The sequence below is a fragment of the Nyctereutes procyonoides genome, unplaced genomic scaffold (assembly GCF_905146905.1).
Source record: "Nyctereutes procyonoides isolate TBG_1078 unplaced genomic scaffold, NYPRO_anot_genome, whole genome shotgun sequence".
NCBI lineage: Eukaryota > Metazoa > Chordata > Mammalia > Carnivora > Canidae > Nyctereutes > Nyctereutes procyonoides.
In genome coordinates, this window is record NW_026575044.1 from 11,197,547 (window position 1) to 11,213,786 (window position 16,240).

The 16,240-nt window shown below is 52.4% G+C and overlaps 1 protein-coding gene across 1 annotated transcript in view; it reads right to left on the minus strand.

Moving 5' to 3' along the window:
• Positions 1 to 16,240, minus strand: part of STUM (stum, mechanosensory transduction mediator homolog) — a 61,926-nt gene that overhangs the window by 10,366 nt on the left and 35,320 nt on the right. The window contains exon 2 of the mRNA XM_055323503.1: positions 945 to 1,124. Within this exon, the coding sequence (XP_055179478.1) occupies positions 945 to 1,124 (180 nt within the window). The remainder of the gene's footprint in view (positions 1 to 944; positions 1,125 to 16,240) is intronic.

Below are 16,240 nucleotides of genomic sequence, written 5' to 3' on the forward strand. Positions count from 1 at the left end.
TCTCTGCTGTCCTTCTCTCTAACATTGACAGTCCCGCCTATGAATGGTTTTGCTGCTAGGACACCAGGAGGCGCCTGGGGCGTGAAGAGAGGCAACGTGGTGCCTGAGAGGATTCAGATTCTCCTGGGCAAGGGCCCCGTGGACAGGGGCCCTGTGCCATAGACAGACGTGTGAAAATGCAGGGGACGCACACGGGGTGCCTGGCCACTCGCGGGGCTGCTTCCAGGCACGTGCGCTGTCTTTCTGGGTTGCTTCATAGATGGTAAGTCGTTTTGGTAAACTTAACTTGGTTCCATTAACACTTTCACAAAACAGTTTTGTGTCTGAATCATAAAGTGCTAAGTGATTGGCAAAGGTCCCCTCAACAATGAACAAAGCTTAGATCAAAGGAAGGAGAAAACCGTGCTGTCTGGCTATAAAAACAAAACAGAACAACAGCCTCAGCTACAGGGTTTCCTGTGGGTGGAGAGGCCACATACACTTTCCTTCTTTCTGAAAATTGCATGATGGAGACGGGGCCGCTAGGCACAGGGTCATCACCTCATGTGGGCCACACCCCAGCTACCCAGGGCGGTCAGGGGCTGTTCCTTTGACAAATAGGATGCCCCACGCGTCCAAGCTGAACAGAAGCTCTGTCCTGTCTTGTTCACATCCTCTGGGTGAGGTTTCTATGGGTCTGCACTTGGGACTCCCTGCAGGCATTGGGCTGGGAGTGCAGGAGAGGGGGAAGGAGGGTCCCCTCTGCCAGGCGGCTGCAGACTCTAGTGACGAGGACACAGGGGAGCCCCTTTGAGTGCCCAGTCTCCGGGGAGGAGTAGACCTCGCCACAAAGCACCAACATCCTGCGGGAAGGATCACAATCACCCAGACCATTAGGCTCCTGACACTCCTCCAGCCCTGGTCCAGCCCCTGACCCAGAAGGCACAGTACAGGTGGCTACTCACTGGCAAGGATGACCATGTCCATGCCCCAAAAGATGCTCATGATCCAGCCCACCATGACGATGGCCGTGAGGGTCTGGATGAGGGCCGCTGCGATGTTCAGCCAGAAGACACAGCACACATGCCTGTCCGGGAGGTCGGTACGGGCTCCGCACAGCACGGCAAAGGCCGAGACAAACGTCCCTGTGAGAGGCGGGATGGACAACCTCCTGAGGGCACTGGGGGTACAGTCACATGCATGCTTCCAGCCGGCCTGGGGCCCAGCCGCCCGCCCCCTGGCAGCTAGGAGAGGGGCGACCCGGTGTCCAGCACCTTTCCACTCAGACCCGGCCCGCCTCTCTTCCCCGTGCTGGAGGGGCCGATGTACCAGCTGCAGGAGGCCCGGCACAGTCCTGGGACCATCACAAGCTGTCCGTCCCATGTGGGAGCCACAGTGCAGCCACCTGCAAGGACACTGAACAGCCCGGTGGAAAAGGTATTGATCTTGTGTGGCAAAGGCTATAAAGGGCCTAGCAGTTCAGAAGAGTCAGCATCACTGGGGTGACACAGGAGCCACCCACAGAGGTAAATTAGGAAGTGACCCCCAGCACACACACTAATTGCAAAGGGTTGGGAGCTCAGGCCCCAGGTGCCTGCAGAGTGGAGAGAGCACAGGCCAGTGCCAATCCTTCAGAGACGCTCGTCTGATGGTGTTCCCCCAGAACCTCCAGACCTGCAGCGGGGGGCGGGGTGGGGTTAGAGCCCAAAGCAACATAGTGTGTGTGTCCAGCTCCCTTCCCTGGCATGACTTCTCAGATCCCTGCAAGTGACAGCGCTGCCCTTAATGACATTTCCCCAGAGTCAGGCTCTTCTCCAACACAGGCTCTGAGCCTGCGGCACCCTGCAGGGCAGCCGGCCTCCTGCCTTCCTCTGCTAGGGACCCTTTGCATTGGGCTCACCAGATAATCCAGGAAAACCTCGCATCACACATCACATCTGCAGACCCTCCCCTTGACTGTATAAAGTAACATCCACACAGGTTCTGGGGGGGTCAGTATGTGGACATCTTTGGGGGAGCATGATTCTGCCTCCCACACTGTCTAACACACTGCATTAACCAGATGTCCCTTGTGCTTCAACACCTGGAGTCTTGCTGCCCCTGGAGAGACAGCCCCTCAGGGCTAGCTGATTCCTAGACCTGGTACTCGACCCCCGAGTCCAGAGCCCACACCTCAACCAGCTCCTTTATGGGCCCTCACACTCCAGGCTGCGAGACGCCCACCCTGATTGCTCAGAACCAGATTCAGGACAGCCCCCTGAAATTGTTCAAACTGGCCAGCCCTTAGCCTGCTGACCCTACCTTGTGTGTTCCTTCCCTGCAAACTACAGTGAAGGCCCATGTTTGCCCCTTGTGACCTCTGTCTCCTGACCATCTCTGGCACCTCCTCATGTGGACCCCTGCAGCATGGCGTGACCCCTCCTTTTAGGAAGTGTGACTAACTATCCTTTCAATGACTGTCATTTCCTGGTCTGTTGGCCTCTCCATATCTAAATAATAACAAAACCTACATTTTAAAGTACATGCACACTACTGGGTATTTACCCTAAAGTTACAAATGTAGTGATCCAAAGGGCACCTGCAGCCCAATCTTTATAGCAGCAATGTTCACAACAGCCAAACTATGGAAAGAGCCCAGATGTCCATCGACAGACGGATAGATACAGATGTGGTACATTTATACAATGGAGTATTACTCAGCCATCAAAAAAATGAAATCTTCTCATGTGTGGAATTTAAGAAACAAAACAGAGACTTAGAAGAGAGGAAAAAAAAAACAAGACGAAATCAGAGAGGGAGACAAACCCTAAGAGACTCTTAATCCTAGGAAACAGACTGAGGGTCACTGGAGAAGAGGGGAGTGGGGGGATGGGGTCACTGGGGGATGGACATGAAGGAGGTCACATGATGTGATGAGCACTGGGTGTTATATAAGATTAATGAAGCACTGATCTCTACCTCTGAAACCAATAATACATTCTATGTTAACTGAATTTAAATAAAAACTTTAAAATGCAAAAAAAGAGACTAAAAAAATCCCTAAAAATAAGTGCACACATTCAAGAATCAAGTATCCTGTGCAAGGTCATGGTCATAGGCAGGGACTGACCCCACAGCCATCTGAGACCATGTTCTTGCTGGCTGTCTCTGCCTCACAGCAAGTGCAGACAAGAGAGCAGGACATTTGCAAAACCAGTCAACAGACCAGTAACCATCCTCATACTCCCCCTCTTCCTCTTCCTCTGGAGCTCCTGCTCCTCAAGGAAGCTGCCTTGGCATCCATATTTCTTCCTCTCTGCACTCTGGATCCTGGCCCTTCCCTGCCCAACCCTGGTGGCTCCCACTGGCTCCCAAGGTGGCCTTTCCCTGGCTCTACACCCATGTGCCCCAGATCCAAGGCTGATCCCTCAGGTCTATGTGCTGATTCCCAATCCCAATCCTGCCCATCCTCCTCCTCTTTACAATCACCACCAATTGGGTGTTTCTGCCTCTTGAGGGCCCCTGATGGTCCCTCTTAGACCCCAGGTAGCATCCCATACACTTTCTGGCCTGTGCATAGTAGGTGGAATGTAGGGATCCAAAGAAATGTAACCAGTGTTAACTGCATCCTCAGACCTCCTGCTTTGTCACCTGCAGTATTTGTTAAAACTATAGACGCCTGGAGGGAATGATGTCACTGGGATGATGACACAGATATCCTTGCTGATATCATTCTGCTTCACAACAATAATAGCCAACGACTCTGCATGAGCAAAACACCACTAGAGGATCCCACCCTGCCCACCTAGAGGTCTCCCCTGAGCATTGCAGGTCACTTCTGGGGGCCCCTACTCTGATCTAGCTGTACAGGGATGGCAGGCAAATCTGTGGGGCCGGAGCACCGGAATCTGACTGTGATGCGGGTGGGAGCATCCAGCATGGATCTACGACAACCAGCAGAGACCTTGGCACATGGAGTTCACACCAGCACAGCCCAAGTCATCATTGCAACAGTGGAGAGGGTCTACCTACCACATGTAACCCGAGGGCCGGAAGGAACACATGGAAGCCATGTGGCCCTCTAACCCTCCAGCCAAGAGACAGGCGGCAAGCAAATCACCCCCAGGACAAAGCCATTGCCCATCGTAGAGGGCTTCCCCACTCTGCATAGGCAGGAGGATTAATTCATGGCCAAGGCTGGGGGTAGCTCCCAGACCCTCCCAAATGGAGAGTCTGGGAAAGTGAGAGGAGCCCCCCTACCCCCACCCAGATAAGGCATGAGACACAGGGGCAGCCCTCAAGGGATGAGACATGGCCCTAGCTGCTATGGCTCTCAGCCCCATTGGACCTGAAGAGCCTGCGAGCACACCAGGAAGCTGTATTTGACTGCTCCGGCTGGGGAAATGGCAGGCAAAGCCAACAGAGCAAAGCCACTGTACCTGTTCATCCAGGGCATTGGGGGCATGGGTTGGCCTGAGTGAAAACAACAAGCAAAAAGCTTTCCTGGCATTAGAGCTGCTTCTCCCACTGTGCCAGGCAGGGAAGCTAATTCTGCTTTTGCCAAATACAGCCAGTATTTGGCCCGCCCGACCAGAAACTTCACCAGGCCATCCTATAGCCCTGCTTACAGCAGCACCTGGACAGAGAGCCTGACCTGTGGCTTTCCCCATCTTCAAAGTGAAACTGATAACCACACCTGGGAAGTCAGTGAAAGAATAAAGTGGGAAGCATCACACTTCCTGATGCCAAACTAGACTATAGAGGGGTGTCTGGGGGTGTCCATCAGTGAAGCGTCTGCCTTCGGCTCAGGTCATGATCTCAGGGTCCTGGGATCAAGCCCTGCATCGGGCTCCCTGTTCAGCAGGGAGTCTTTTTCTCCTTCTGCCTTTGCCCCTTGCTTGTGTGCACACTTGCTCTCTCTCTCTTGCTCCCTCTCAAATAAATAATTTTTTTAAAAAAGATATACTGTAGAGCAATAGTAAGCAAACCAATATAGTACTGGCATAAAAACAGACCAATGGAACAGAACTGAGAGCCCAGAAATAAACCCAGGCATATATGGTCAACTAATCTTTGACAAGAGAGCCAAGAACACTCAATGGAGAGAAGACAATCTTTTCAATCAACGGCGCTGGGATAACTGGATATTCACATGGAGAAGAATGAAGCTGGACCCCTACCTCACACCACTGACAAAAATTAACTTGAAAGGGATCAAAGACTTAAATGTAGGACCTGAAACCAAGAAACTACTGGAAGGAAACAGACACAAAGCTCCCCAACGTGGGTCTTGGTGACGGTTTCTTGCATGTGATACCTAAAGCTCAAGCATCAAAGTAAAAAAATAAATAAGTGGACCAACATCAAACTAAAAACTTCTGCACAGCAAAGGAGACCATCCACAAAGTGAAAAGACAACCTGTGGGATGGGTGAAAATATGTGCAATCCTTATATTTGATAAGGGGTTTATCTCCAAAATACAGAAAGAACTCATACAACTCTGTAGCAGAAAAACGTCTCAATTAAAAATGGGCAAAGGACCAGAATAGATGCTTCTCCAGCGAAGACATCCAGATGGCCAACAGACATGAAAAGATGCTCATCATCACTCAGTATCAGTGAGATCCCACCTCACACCTGTCAGAATGGCTAAAATTAACGACATAGGAAATAACAGGTGTGGACGAGGATGCAGAGGAAGGGGAACCCTCTTGCACTGTTGGTGGGATTGTAAATGGGCACAGCCACTGTGGAAAACAGTATGGAGGTTCCTCAAAAATGAAAAATAGAATGACCATATGGCCCAGCATTCCAATTTGGGGAATATATATGTTTAAAAAATAAACACACTAATTCAAAAAGGTATCTGCACCCCATGTTCACTGCAGCATTACTCACAGCAGCCAAGACACGGAAGCAACCAGTGTCTACGGATGGATGAATGGAGAAAGACATTGTGGTACGAATGTGTACAATGGAATATTATTCAGCCATTAAAAAACGAGGAAATCCTACCACCCGTGCAAACATAAAGCCTTCATTACACTAAGTGAAGTAAGCCCGACAGAGAGCGACAAATACTACAGGATCTCACGGATACCTGGAATCTAAAACAAAAACTAAAAGTGAACTCAGGAAAAGAGATGAGACATGTGGTTACCAGAGGCGGGGGCGGGGGCGGAGGGAGGGGGTCAGGAGGTGCAAACCCCAGGTGCGAGGGTCGCAGGCACTGGGGGGTCACGTAGCGGACACTGCTGTGGGGCGCACACGGAAGTTAAGAGTCGATCCTGAGTTCTCACCGCCAGGATGAAAGTTTTTTCTCTCTTTGTCCTGTGTCTGCACGAGAAGCTGGGTGTGAGCAGGACCCGCCGCGGTGATGGTTTCACAACGACTATAAATCAACCCACCGCGCTGTACGCCTCAGACTTACACCGTGAGGGATGTCAGTTATTTCTCAGGATAGCGGGAAACGATGCAGATGCCTGAGTCCCACCTACGATCCAAATTTAGATCTGGGGGTGGGGGTGGGGGGCAAATCTTCATTTCTAAGCAAGTTTCTCCCTCCTCGCAAATGCCCACTCAAGTGTGAGCTGTACGGATCAAACAAGGAACCGGCCCCTCCGTGTTCCCGGCACAGAGCCAGCCAGGAGACTCGGGACCTGGAGGTGATTATTCTCTCACCCATGGACAGCTGGTCGGGGACACAGACAGCTGCTGGATCCTCCTTCCTAGGAGATGTAGCTGGTTGCAGCACTTAGGTCTCTCTGCAGCCCATCCAGACACCTGACTCGGTCCATGCCCTTGGACTCCCCCAGATGAGTGAGGAAGCTCCTTATCCCCACCTGATGGAGGAGGAAGGGAGCGAGGGTAATGCCCCGGTCTGCAGAGGGGGGGATGATGGAAATGGCACTTGAACCCAGCCTCCTCCCCCAGGCAGGAGCAGGACAGGGTGTTGTGGGGGCAGGGCCCGTGACGTGGCCAGGGGTGGCCAGCTGCTGGGTCCTGGCCAAGGGTGCTGCATGCCCAGAGAAGGTGCATGCCCCTAAGCTGGGGGCAATGGAGCTCTGGCAGGGTTTTGAGCAGGAGAGCGAAGCAGGAGAGCGATACAACGGAAGCAGTGATGGAAAACGATCATGTGTCGGCAGGGTGCTGGGTGAGTAGGCAGTATCTGAGATGGACAAGCAGAGCTGCAGAGGGATGGGACATGGACTCAGGGCTTGGGAGTGGACACAGAAGGAAACAGGGGACTTAGGGCCCCGCGGGAAGTGTGCCTCAGTCCTTAACCTCTGCTGGCATACTGTGCATGGTGGGAAATGAGATAAACACATGCTGACATCATTAAAAAAAGGAGAACACTAGAGAAGTGGCACGATGGCAGAGCTGAGCAAGAGCAGGTGGGGGAAATATTAAGTAAAAATAACACAGATGCCATTCCCCCCACACCTACAGTGTGCGACACCGTGTACCCTCCCTCTGCCTACCTTACCTCTAATCCTTACAGCTCAGAGCTAATTATTAACACTCCCAGTCTACAGATGGGGCGGGTGGGGCCGGGCAAGTCTCAGAAAGGTTGAATGATCCAGCCACGCAGTGCAGCCTTGATTTAGACCCAGATCTGTCAAGTTTAGAAGGCTGAGCTCTGTTTAGCCAGAATGTTGCATCTTTACATTAAAATATAAGGAAAATTAGTACAGCTGCTGTGGAGAACATATGGAGGCCCCTCAAAGAAGTAAAAATAGAAATACCAGATAGTCCAGCTATTTCACTTCTGGATCTGTACCCAAGAGAATTGAAAGCAGAGTCGCAAAGCAGTATCTGCACCCCCGTGTTCACAGAGGCATTGTTCACAAGGACTGAAGCATGGGAGCACCCCAAGGGTTGAGAGGTTGATGAGTGGATAAACAAAAGGTGGTGTACACATACACTGGATTATTCATCCTTAAAAAGAAAGGAAATCTTGACACCTGCTATAACATGGATGAACCTTGAGGACATCGTGCTGAGTGAAATAAGTCAATCAAGAAGGGACAAATACTACGTGATTTTATTCACGTGAGGCACCCAGAGGGGTCAAATTCATAGGGACAGAAGAGGATGGTGGTGGCCAAGGGCTGGGGGCAGAGGGAATGGGGGCTTAGTGTTTCATGGGACAGAGTTTTAGTCTTGCAAGACAAAAAAAAAAAAAAGATATCCATCTGGAGATGGATGATGGGGTTGGTTGCAAAACAGAGTGAATAGACTTCATGCCACTAAACTATATGCTTAACAATGGTTAGGATGGGGCCCTGGGGGGTGCTCACTTGGTTAAATGTCTGCCTTCCTCTCAGGTCATGATCCCGGAATCCTGGGATAAAGCCTCGAGTCAGGCTCCCTGCTCAATAGGGAGCCTGCTTCTCCCTCTCCCTCTGCCTGCTGCCCCTGCTTATGCTCTGTCAAATAAATAAAATCTTTTTTTAAAATGGTGAGGATGGCAAATTTCTTGTTATGCATATGTACAATTAAAAAAATGAAAAACATAAGTAAAGAAACCTCATCCTTCCTGATTTTCAAAATATCCTTGAAGCCCTCCACCACCCTCCTGCCCCAGCCAGAATCCCTGATGGGAGGTCCTGGAGCAGACGGTGCCCTGACCTGTGGCCAAACCTCAGCCTTCCTGCCTCCTTCCGCTGGGCTGAACCACAAGAAATGGCCATTTCTGTGGGTTGATCCTCAGCTGAAGAAAAGAAATTTGCTATGGCTTGGCCTGCTACATGTATGGATATTTTGAGCATAACAAAACTCTGTCCTTGAGCTCAGAAGTTCTGAGTTAGAAGCCATCTGGTCCACCTCTTGTCAAAAGATGGAAGCTCACCAGAATCACCAAACTGATGAGAGGCCCCTGGGCCTCTACATGCATCTGCCTGCCTGCCACGGGGAGAGGACGGCCCAATGAATCCGCTGCTCTGCAGAACTCAGAGTTGTACAAAAGGCAACACCAGCAAAGACCCAGGCTCTGCAGGGAGGAGACGGGTTGGCCCACATTTCGTCTGAAAGAGGAGGCAAACTCAGGGCACATGGGTGGCTCAATCAGTTGAGCATCCGACTCTTGGTTTTGGCTCAGGTTGTGATCTCGAGGTCTTGGGATTGAGCCCAGCGTCAGGCTCTGAGCTCAACACAAAGTCTACTTCAGATTCTTTTCTCCCTCTGCCTCCCACTCACATTCTCTCTCTCAAATAAATAAAATCTTAGAAAGAAAGAGAAGGCAAATTTATGTGTATGAGGTGTGGGGGGGACTCCTGGTCACTCCTTTCACCCACATGGACATGTTCAGGATTACTCTGGGATATACATAGAAACACAAGCACCGCGTACACTTACTGATTTGTACAACATTTATATGCACATATGTTACCAGCAGTTGCTTTCATTTGGATAAATTATTCATCAATTATTAATTAGGATCAATAATTTTACTAATTAGGAAATGATGGTAATAGGTCCCTTTGGCCATATAAAGTTAAAAGTGCTATAGAAAGGATTAAGTGAATGGATTTATAATATAAAAACATCATTTTAATCTTTCCAGCAGTAAGTTTAAAGAATGATTTTAGCACATTTTCATATGAAGAGGTGTTAATTGTTTTAAATGAGTCTTACCCGCTAAATAAAGAGCCCTACCCAACGGCAATGTGTTAGTTCTAATTTATCCCTCTGAGTGCCAACCTCATGCCAGTGAGCATTCCAGAGTCCGGAGCTAGAGCCCAGCCAGGCGGGGGGAGCCCCCCCTCTGGTTGACACACCAGGTCACAAAGGGAACAGTGACAAATTCTGTTCGGTTGTATCAGGGAAGACTTCACAGGCAAGTAAATGATTGTGGGGAGAGGTCTGGAAGCTGATGGAGATGGTCCAGGGAAGAAGGAAAGGAAGAGCATTCCAGATACAACCCAGCATGTCCCTCTAGGAGCTCAGAGGGTGGCACAGGGTACAGAGAGGGGAGCGATGAAAACAAGGCTGGCTCATACTCTGTCAAAAAATATAATAAGTTGGGGTGCTTGGATGCTCATTAAGCATCCAATCTTTTTTTTTTTTTTAGCATCCAATCTTAATTCCAGCTCAGGTCACAATCTCAGGATCATGAGATGGAGCCCTGTATCAGGCTCCGTGCTGGGTGTAGACCCTGCTCAGGATTCTCTTTCACTCTCCCTCTGCCCCTATCCCTAAATAAATAAATAAATAAATAAATAAATAAATAAATAAATAAATAAATAAATAGGATACCTTCATAAATTAAAAGAATGGGGCCAAGGTGGGCCAAGGGCCTTGCTATGGGGTTGGGCTACCCTCCCCAGGCAATGGCAATCAACAGGGAATTATACATTTGGGTTTTAATTTTATTATTTTTTTAAAGATTTTATTTCTTTGTTTGAGACAGAGACAGAGCAAGAGAGAGAGCACAAACCAGGGGAAGAGCAGATGGAGAGGGAGAAGCAGACCTCCTGCTGAGCAGAGAGCCCAACATGAGACACAATCCCAGGACCCTGGGATCATGACCTGAGCCGAAGGCAGACGCTCAACCGGCTGAGTCACCCAGGCACCCCTCGGGTTTTAATTTTAGAACAAACACTGTGACCCCAAAGGGAGGACGGGGTGGGGTGAAGGGCTGAGGCAGGAGGCTGGGAGGAGAGACATCGCCAAGATCTCCGTGACAGGCCAGAGGAGAGACACAAGGAGTGGCAGAAGGGACAAGCTGGGAAGGAGCCCAAGGAGGAAGAGCATGTCGTCATGTCCTCAGGACCGGGTGACCAGCTGCATGACATGAAAGGAAGAGGAAGAAGGTCCAGACAGGTCTGGGCTTCTGGTTTTCCACACTATGCTGTGGAAAACTGGGGGGCATTGTCCAAGAGAGCCTGAACAGGCAGCCCAAAACCATACCTGTGCATGAGCTCTCCGGGAGGCTGTAGAAGGCAAGGACAGAAGGTCAAGGCAAAAGCCAGGGAGACATCAAGACCCCCAGATGAGCAAGGACAGGGAAGGTGGGAGGGATGAGGGCATAAAGCTGGGGGAGCAGGACAGAGGGATAAGGCTTGGGGATCTCAGAAACAGGAGGCCGACTCAGGGAAGATGAGCCAGGGACAGGCCCCTGCAGCAGAGAGGGCCAGTGACAGGTACTGGGTGGGAGCATGGCCACATGGGGGCTGGAGAGGAGCCCTCGGCTCGGGGTCTTGAGAGCAAGCCAAGGTAGGAGCAGGACATCAGAGGCCTGGGAGAGAATGAGGTGTGGATTCCAGGATAAGAGAGAGGACCGACCACTCTTTCAAAAAGGATATTCAAGGGGCACCTGGGTGACTCAGTGGTTGAGTGTCCATCTTTGGGTCAGGGCATGATCCAGGGGTCCTGGGATCAAGTCCCGCATCGGGCTCTCCAAAGGGAGCCTGCTTCTCCCTCTGCCTATGTCTCTGCCTCTGTGTGTGTCTCTCATGAATTTAAAAAAAAAAAAAAGTATATTCTAGAAACATAAGCCAGTTTATCCATTGGGAAGTCACTGCGCGGCAGGAGAGGCTGAAGCCCTAACTGGGCTGGTGCAGGTGGGTGTGAAGCCTCCTGATAAGATGAAGGGAGGAGGAGAGGGGAGGAGGAGGGGAGGAGGGGAGGAGGGAAGAGGGGAGGAGGGGAGGAGGGAAGAGGGGAGGAGGGGAGGAGGGAAGAGGGGAGGAGGGGAGGGGACCTACTGCAGTTTTCCAAACCAGTCTGCTTCTCAGCGTGAACTGGGATCTCTAACAATGCAGCTCTAGGGCCCCACCTCCAGACCAGCAGAGGCATAGCGATGAACCTGGGAATTAGCTGTTTAAAAAAATAAAACCCACCTCACCTGACCCTGATGTACAATCCAGTTTCACAAGCCTTCTCTGAGGCAAAGAGAGATCGGCCTCTGAGACACAGAACCCGAAAGTTGCACACCCTCGCAGGAAACCTGCACACGATTCCAGTCATTCCCACTGCCCAACAGTGTCCCCACAACGCAGGGCCGACCTGGGGAAATTACTCTCCGCTGCACAGGCAGGACAGGGAACTCTTCCCGGGGGCAGGGGGTGGGGGGGAGGCCAGGCCACCACCACCTGGCACAGAAGGGGAATGATACTAGTGAACTGCCACCCAAATCAGCCTGTGACCAGACGGTGAATGCTGGCCTGGACGTGAGCCTCGCACACAGGTCCTACTGTGACCCCAAGGGAGGAAGGCCTGACGAGGACCCCAAACACACAGAGACTTAGAGCAAAGATGCCCCAGGGCTTTGCAACCACAGCCCTCTCTGGCCGCCACAATTCATGTGGGAGCTGTGGGAGGTGCTGGGCTGGAGAGGAGGTCTCAGGGAAGGTGATCCCAGATGCCATCTGCAGCTGGCTCTGCATTCAGAGGCGCCGCTGGCCACGTGCATGTTCCCTGTCACCCTCCAGGAAGGGCTCGCTGTGCACAGCCCTCTTTTGGGCAGAACTCTCAGGAGATGTATAGGACAGCTTGGCCCAGACTTTACAGCCGATCTGGGAGGATATGCCACTCCCTAGGACAGAGGTCCCACGGCTACCTGCTATCTAGTCCAGGAGAGAACGAGACAAATGGAAGGTCACACTTGGGGTCACACTCCAAGCAGTTTTGCCTCTTAGACCTCAGGGGGCATAAGAATTTATGATGGTCACAGAGAGAGAGAGAGAGAGAGGCAGAGACACAGGCAGAGGGAGAAGCAGGCTCCATGCACCGGAAGCCTGACGTGGGATTCGATCCCGGGTCTCCAGGATCGCACCCTGGGCCAAAGGCAGGCGCCAAACCGCTGCGCCACCCAGGGATCCCCCAGAGATGGTTTTAAAACACCATCCTGGGCCCCAGCCTCCAAGACCCGAATGCAGCATGTCTGGGCATCCAGTTCTTCATCACATCAGTTATTCCCACCTGGAGGCAGAAAGGGAAGGACGATAAGCTCACAAAGGATTCTAGAAGGAAGTTCAGGGCAGCGTGGACATACACAGGCCCTTGGTGAGCCGCAGCGGGCGGCAGAAGAGGAGGCCTTGGCCTCTGCAGGGCTTGGCGCATCCTTCCATCCTGCACACACACACCCCTCCATGCTGTTCTAGGGAAGGGGCAGGATGGGCGGATCTGCCACTTGTGTTCACATGGGAAGGCGCACTGGTCTGCAGGCTTCAGCTGCGTGGGTAGAGCAGAGTGACGAGACTGAAGGAAGAGAGGGACAAAGCAGGAGAGGGCGGGGTGCCAGAGCAGGTGGAGCGGGCCGGTGCGAATCATGGAGGGTGAAGGATGGTTGCCCAGGGTTCAAGGCTGCGGAGGGCAGTGGGGACGGCTGTGTCCTGGGGCTGGAAGCATTCTGTGGACCCAGCACTGCCCTGAGCCTCATGCCCTGCCTGGCAGGGAACTCGCAAAGCGGAGACTCTATAAAAGCCAGAGACAGAGGAGCACAGAGCAAAACACAGACAGTTCTGGGACTCTAGTCATCCTGACCACACTCAAAGTTCCTGGAAATGAATCTGCCCATGCCTTCGACCAGTCTATGCTGGACCAGTGGTAAAAGGGTCTGTGGACAGTCTTCCACATCCCGACAGCACACAAACCCCCCAGTGAGGTCACTCGGGCCCATCACACACTAGAAGCACATCATCTCCCGGCAGTGACCAGACTGCCCCCTGCGGTCAGCAGCTCCTACTGACCCCTCTATCCATCTTTGATCACTTACAGATGAGGAAGTGCACTTATTAGGACTTAAATATTTCTGAGCACAGGTATCAAAGAAGAAAACCAAAGGAGGGCCTTGTGGTCCCTCCACAGGGAAGAGGTGGAGGACATTCCAAACAAACCTCCTGGCATTCGACCTCGGCTGCTGCCCCATGCCCAGTCCCTCCAGTCCCAAATGGGGGGAAGAAAGCACCAGCTCGGGGTACACACTCCAATTCTTCCTGGGGCCACAGCAAATGTGGAGGGCTCGGGGAACAGTGGCAGCAGAAGCCTTCAGGTGGATGGGGGGTTACAGGTGACACTCGGTGGCCACCACAGCCATGGGGTGGGCCTTGCATTCCCCACCTGAAAAGGCCTCGTGGCATAAAGGTGGTCGGGCAGGGAGCCCCCTCTACTGCTACAAATAAATCTGTTGTCCTTCTGGAGGACAGAGAACCAGAGACCAACTCCCTGTGTCCACTGTGCCTTCACTGCGACACCAGGCTGACGATCCTGCTGGAGGCTAGGTTGACAGGAGCCGATAATTAATTTTAACAGTGCTGCGTGTTGCATCAGCCTCCCTGCACTAGTTTGCAAAGCTCCCCTGCCTTCCACCATGGCCTACACCCCCAAGTCCATGCAGAGCAGAACAGGACGCCTCAGGTCTCTCTCAGGGGGCCCAGGGAGGCCCCCTGATCTCCCCCAGGATGTGGAGCCCGAGTAGAAATGTAAATGCATGACTCCAGGTTCCCCAGCTCCAAGCTGGGTCACGATGGGTTCTGGGCATGAATGCCAGAGGGTAAGCTGGGGGAAGTGGGGAGGGGGCGCACTGGAAGGTCTACAGGGCTGAGGCCCTTGGGGGCCAGGTTTGTCCTCCCCACCTTCCAGCAGGGCCGGGGTTATGGCTGGTCAGTCAGGTGGGCAAGGGCAGGGAAGGACAGGCGTGGGAGAGGATGACACGCTCCCGTCTGCTCAGAATCTGCAGCCTGATGAGATGAAATTTCCATGGATGGGCAGACACTGAGATTGGAAACAGAGAGGGGCTCGGCCCAAGATCACAGCTGCTGGGAGCCTCGAGAGCCATGCAGGGAGAACCCACCACATGAAGAGCCCATGGGTGACTCTGTGAGCAGGGATCCCCTGGCCTTTGTGGGCATCTTTTAAATGTTTTTTTTAAAGATTATTTATTTATTTATTCATGAGAGACAATGAGAGAGGCAGAGACACAGGCAGAAGGAGAAGCAGGCTCTGCAGAGTCTGCAAGGAATCTGATGCGGGACTCCATTCCAGGACCCTGGGATCATGACCTGGGCCGAAGGCAGACATTCAACCACTGAGCCACCCAGATGCCCCTGCAGGCGTCCTTTATCCACAGGCTCATGGCTGAGCCTCAGTCAATCGTTCAGGCCTCCTAGTCACATCTGTCATTCATAACATGTCTACTGCATCCTCAGCTCTGAGAGTCACCATGTCCTTATCCATTCAAGTCTTGAATGACCTGGGCCTCCAGTGCCAAGTGTGCATGAGGCCAGGCGTGCCAGGCACCAGGGAGGCTCACAGCCTAGAGTGACAGCCCCAGGAGGGTAGGATCGAGCTGTCCCCAGGCGCCCTGAGTTGTGCCACACACCTGCGGCATCAGGAGGACAGTGCAGCCCTGCATCTTGCCCCTGAGCCCACAGCAGCAGAGGCTTCCTAAGCCTCCCAGGTCCTGAGCCTCCCAGGTGCACTGCAGACAGCAGAGGAACATTTGCAGTCAGGGTCCCCAGGCCTGGACACCCACATTCCCAGGCACAGAGCTGCCTCTTCCTTACAATCATCTCCAATCATTTTGTCAGTTTGGTTTCTTCACGTACCATTTATGAAGCACCTGCTGGGTGCCAAGAACTGGGCTAAATCCATGTGTGCCCAACAAAAAGGCAGCATCCGGCCCTCAAAGATCTCCCAGGGTAGTGAGGACAAGTAAGCCACGGAACACAAGGCCACGTAGTCGGTCCTCGGAGATGGGCAGAGGCGGGATGCTGCCCACAAAGCTGGGCCCCAGAGTCAGAATGCCAAGGGCCCGAATCCCAGCTGAACCACAAATATGCCATGAAACCTTGACTGGAAACATGATGTGTTCAAACCTCAGTTTCCCCATCTGTACAACGAGGATAATGATAACAGCCTGCCTCACAGGGTGGGCATGAGGACCGAAGTCGTGTGTGTGAAGCACTGAGAATACAGAGTGGCCCTGGGGGGGGCGGGATTTGTAGGTGAATGAAGGGGGCCGCAGCCCTGTCCCATGGGGGCAGGTGATCAGGAAAGTCTTCCCCAGGAGGTAATACCTGAGCAGAGCCCTGAAACAAGGAGTGATGCGCTGGGAACATAGCGATGAGCTGGAAGATCCTAGTCTGTCATCGTGATTTGTGGCCAGTGGTGATACTTTTCACTCCACCTCCTAAAGAAACCTTACAACTGCAAAGTTCACTCTGCCAGCTGCATGAAGCCCAAGGCCTGGGGCGTCAAGCACCAAGTCTGCAAGGCCGTCCAGCAAACAGCATCTCAGTGGCTATGGAGAAGGCCACGTAGCAGTCAAGCAAACTA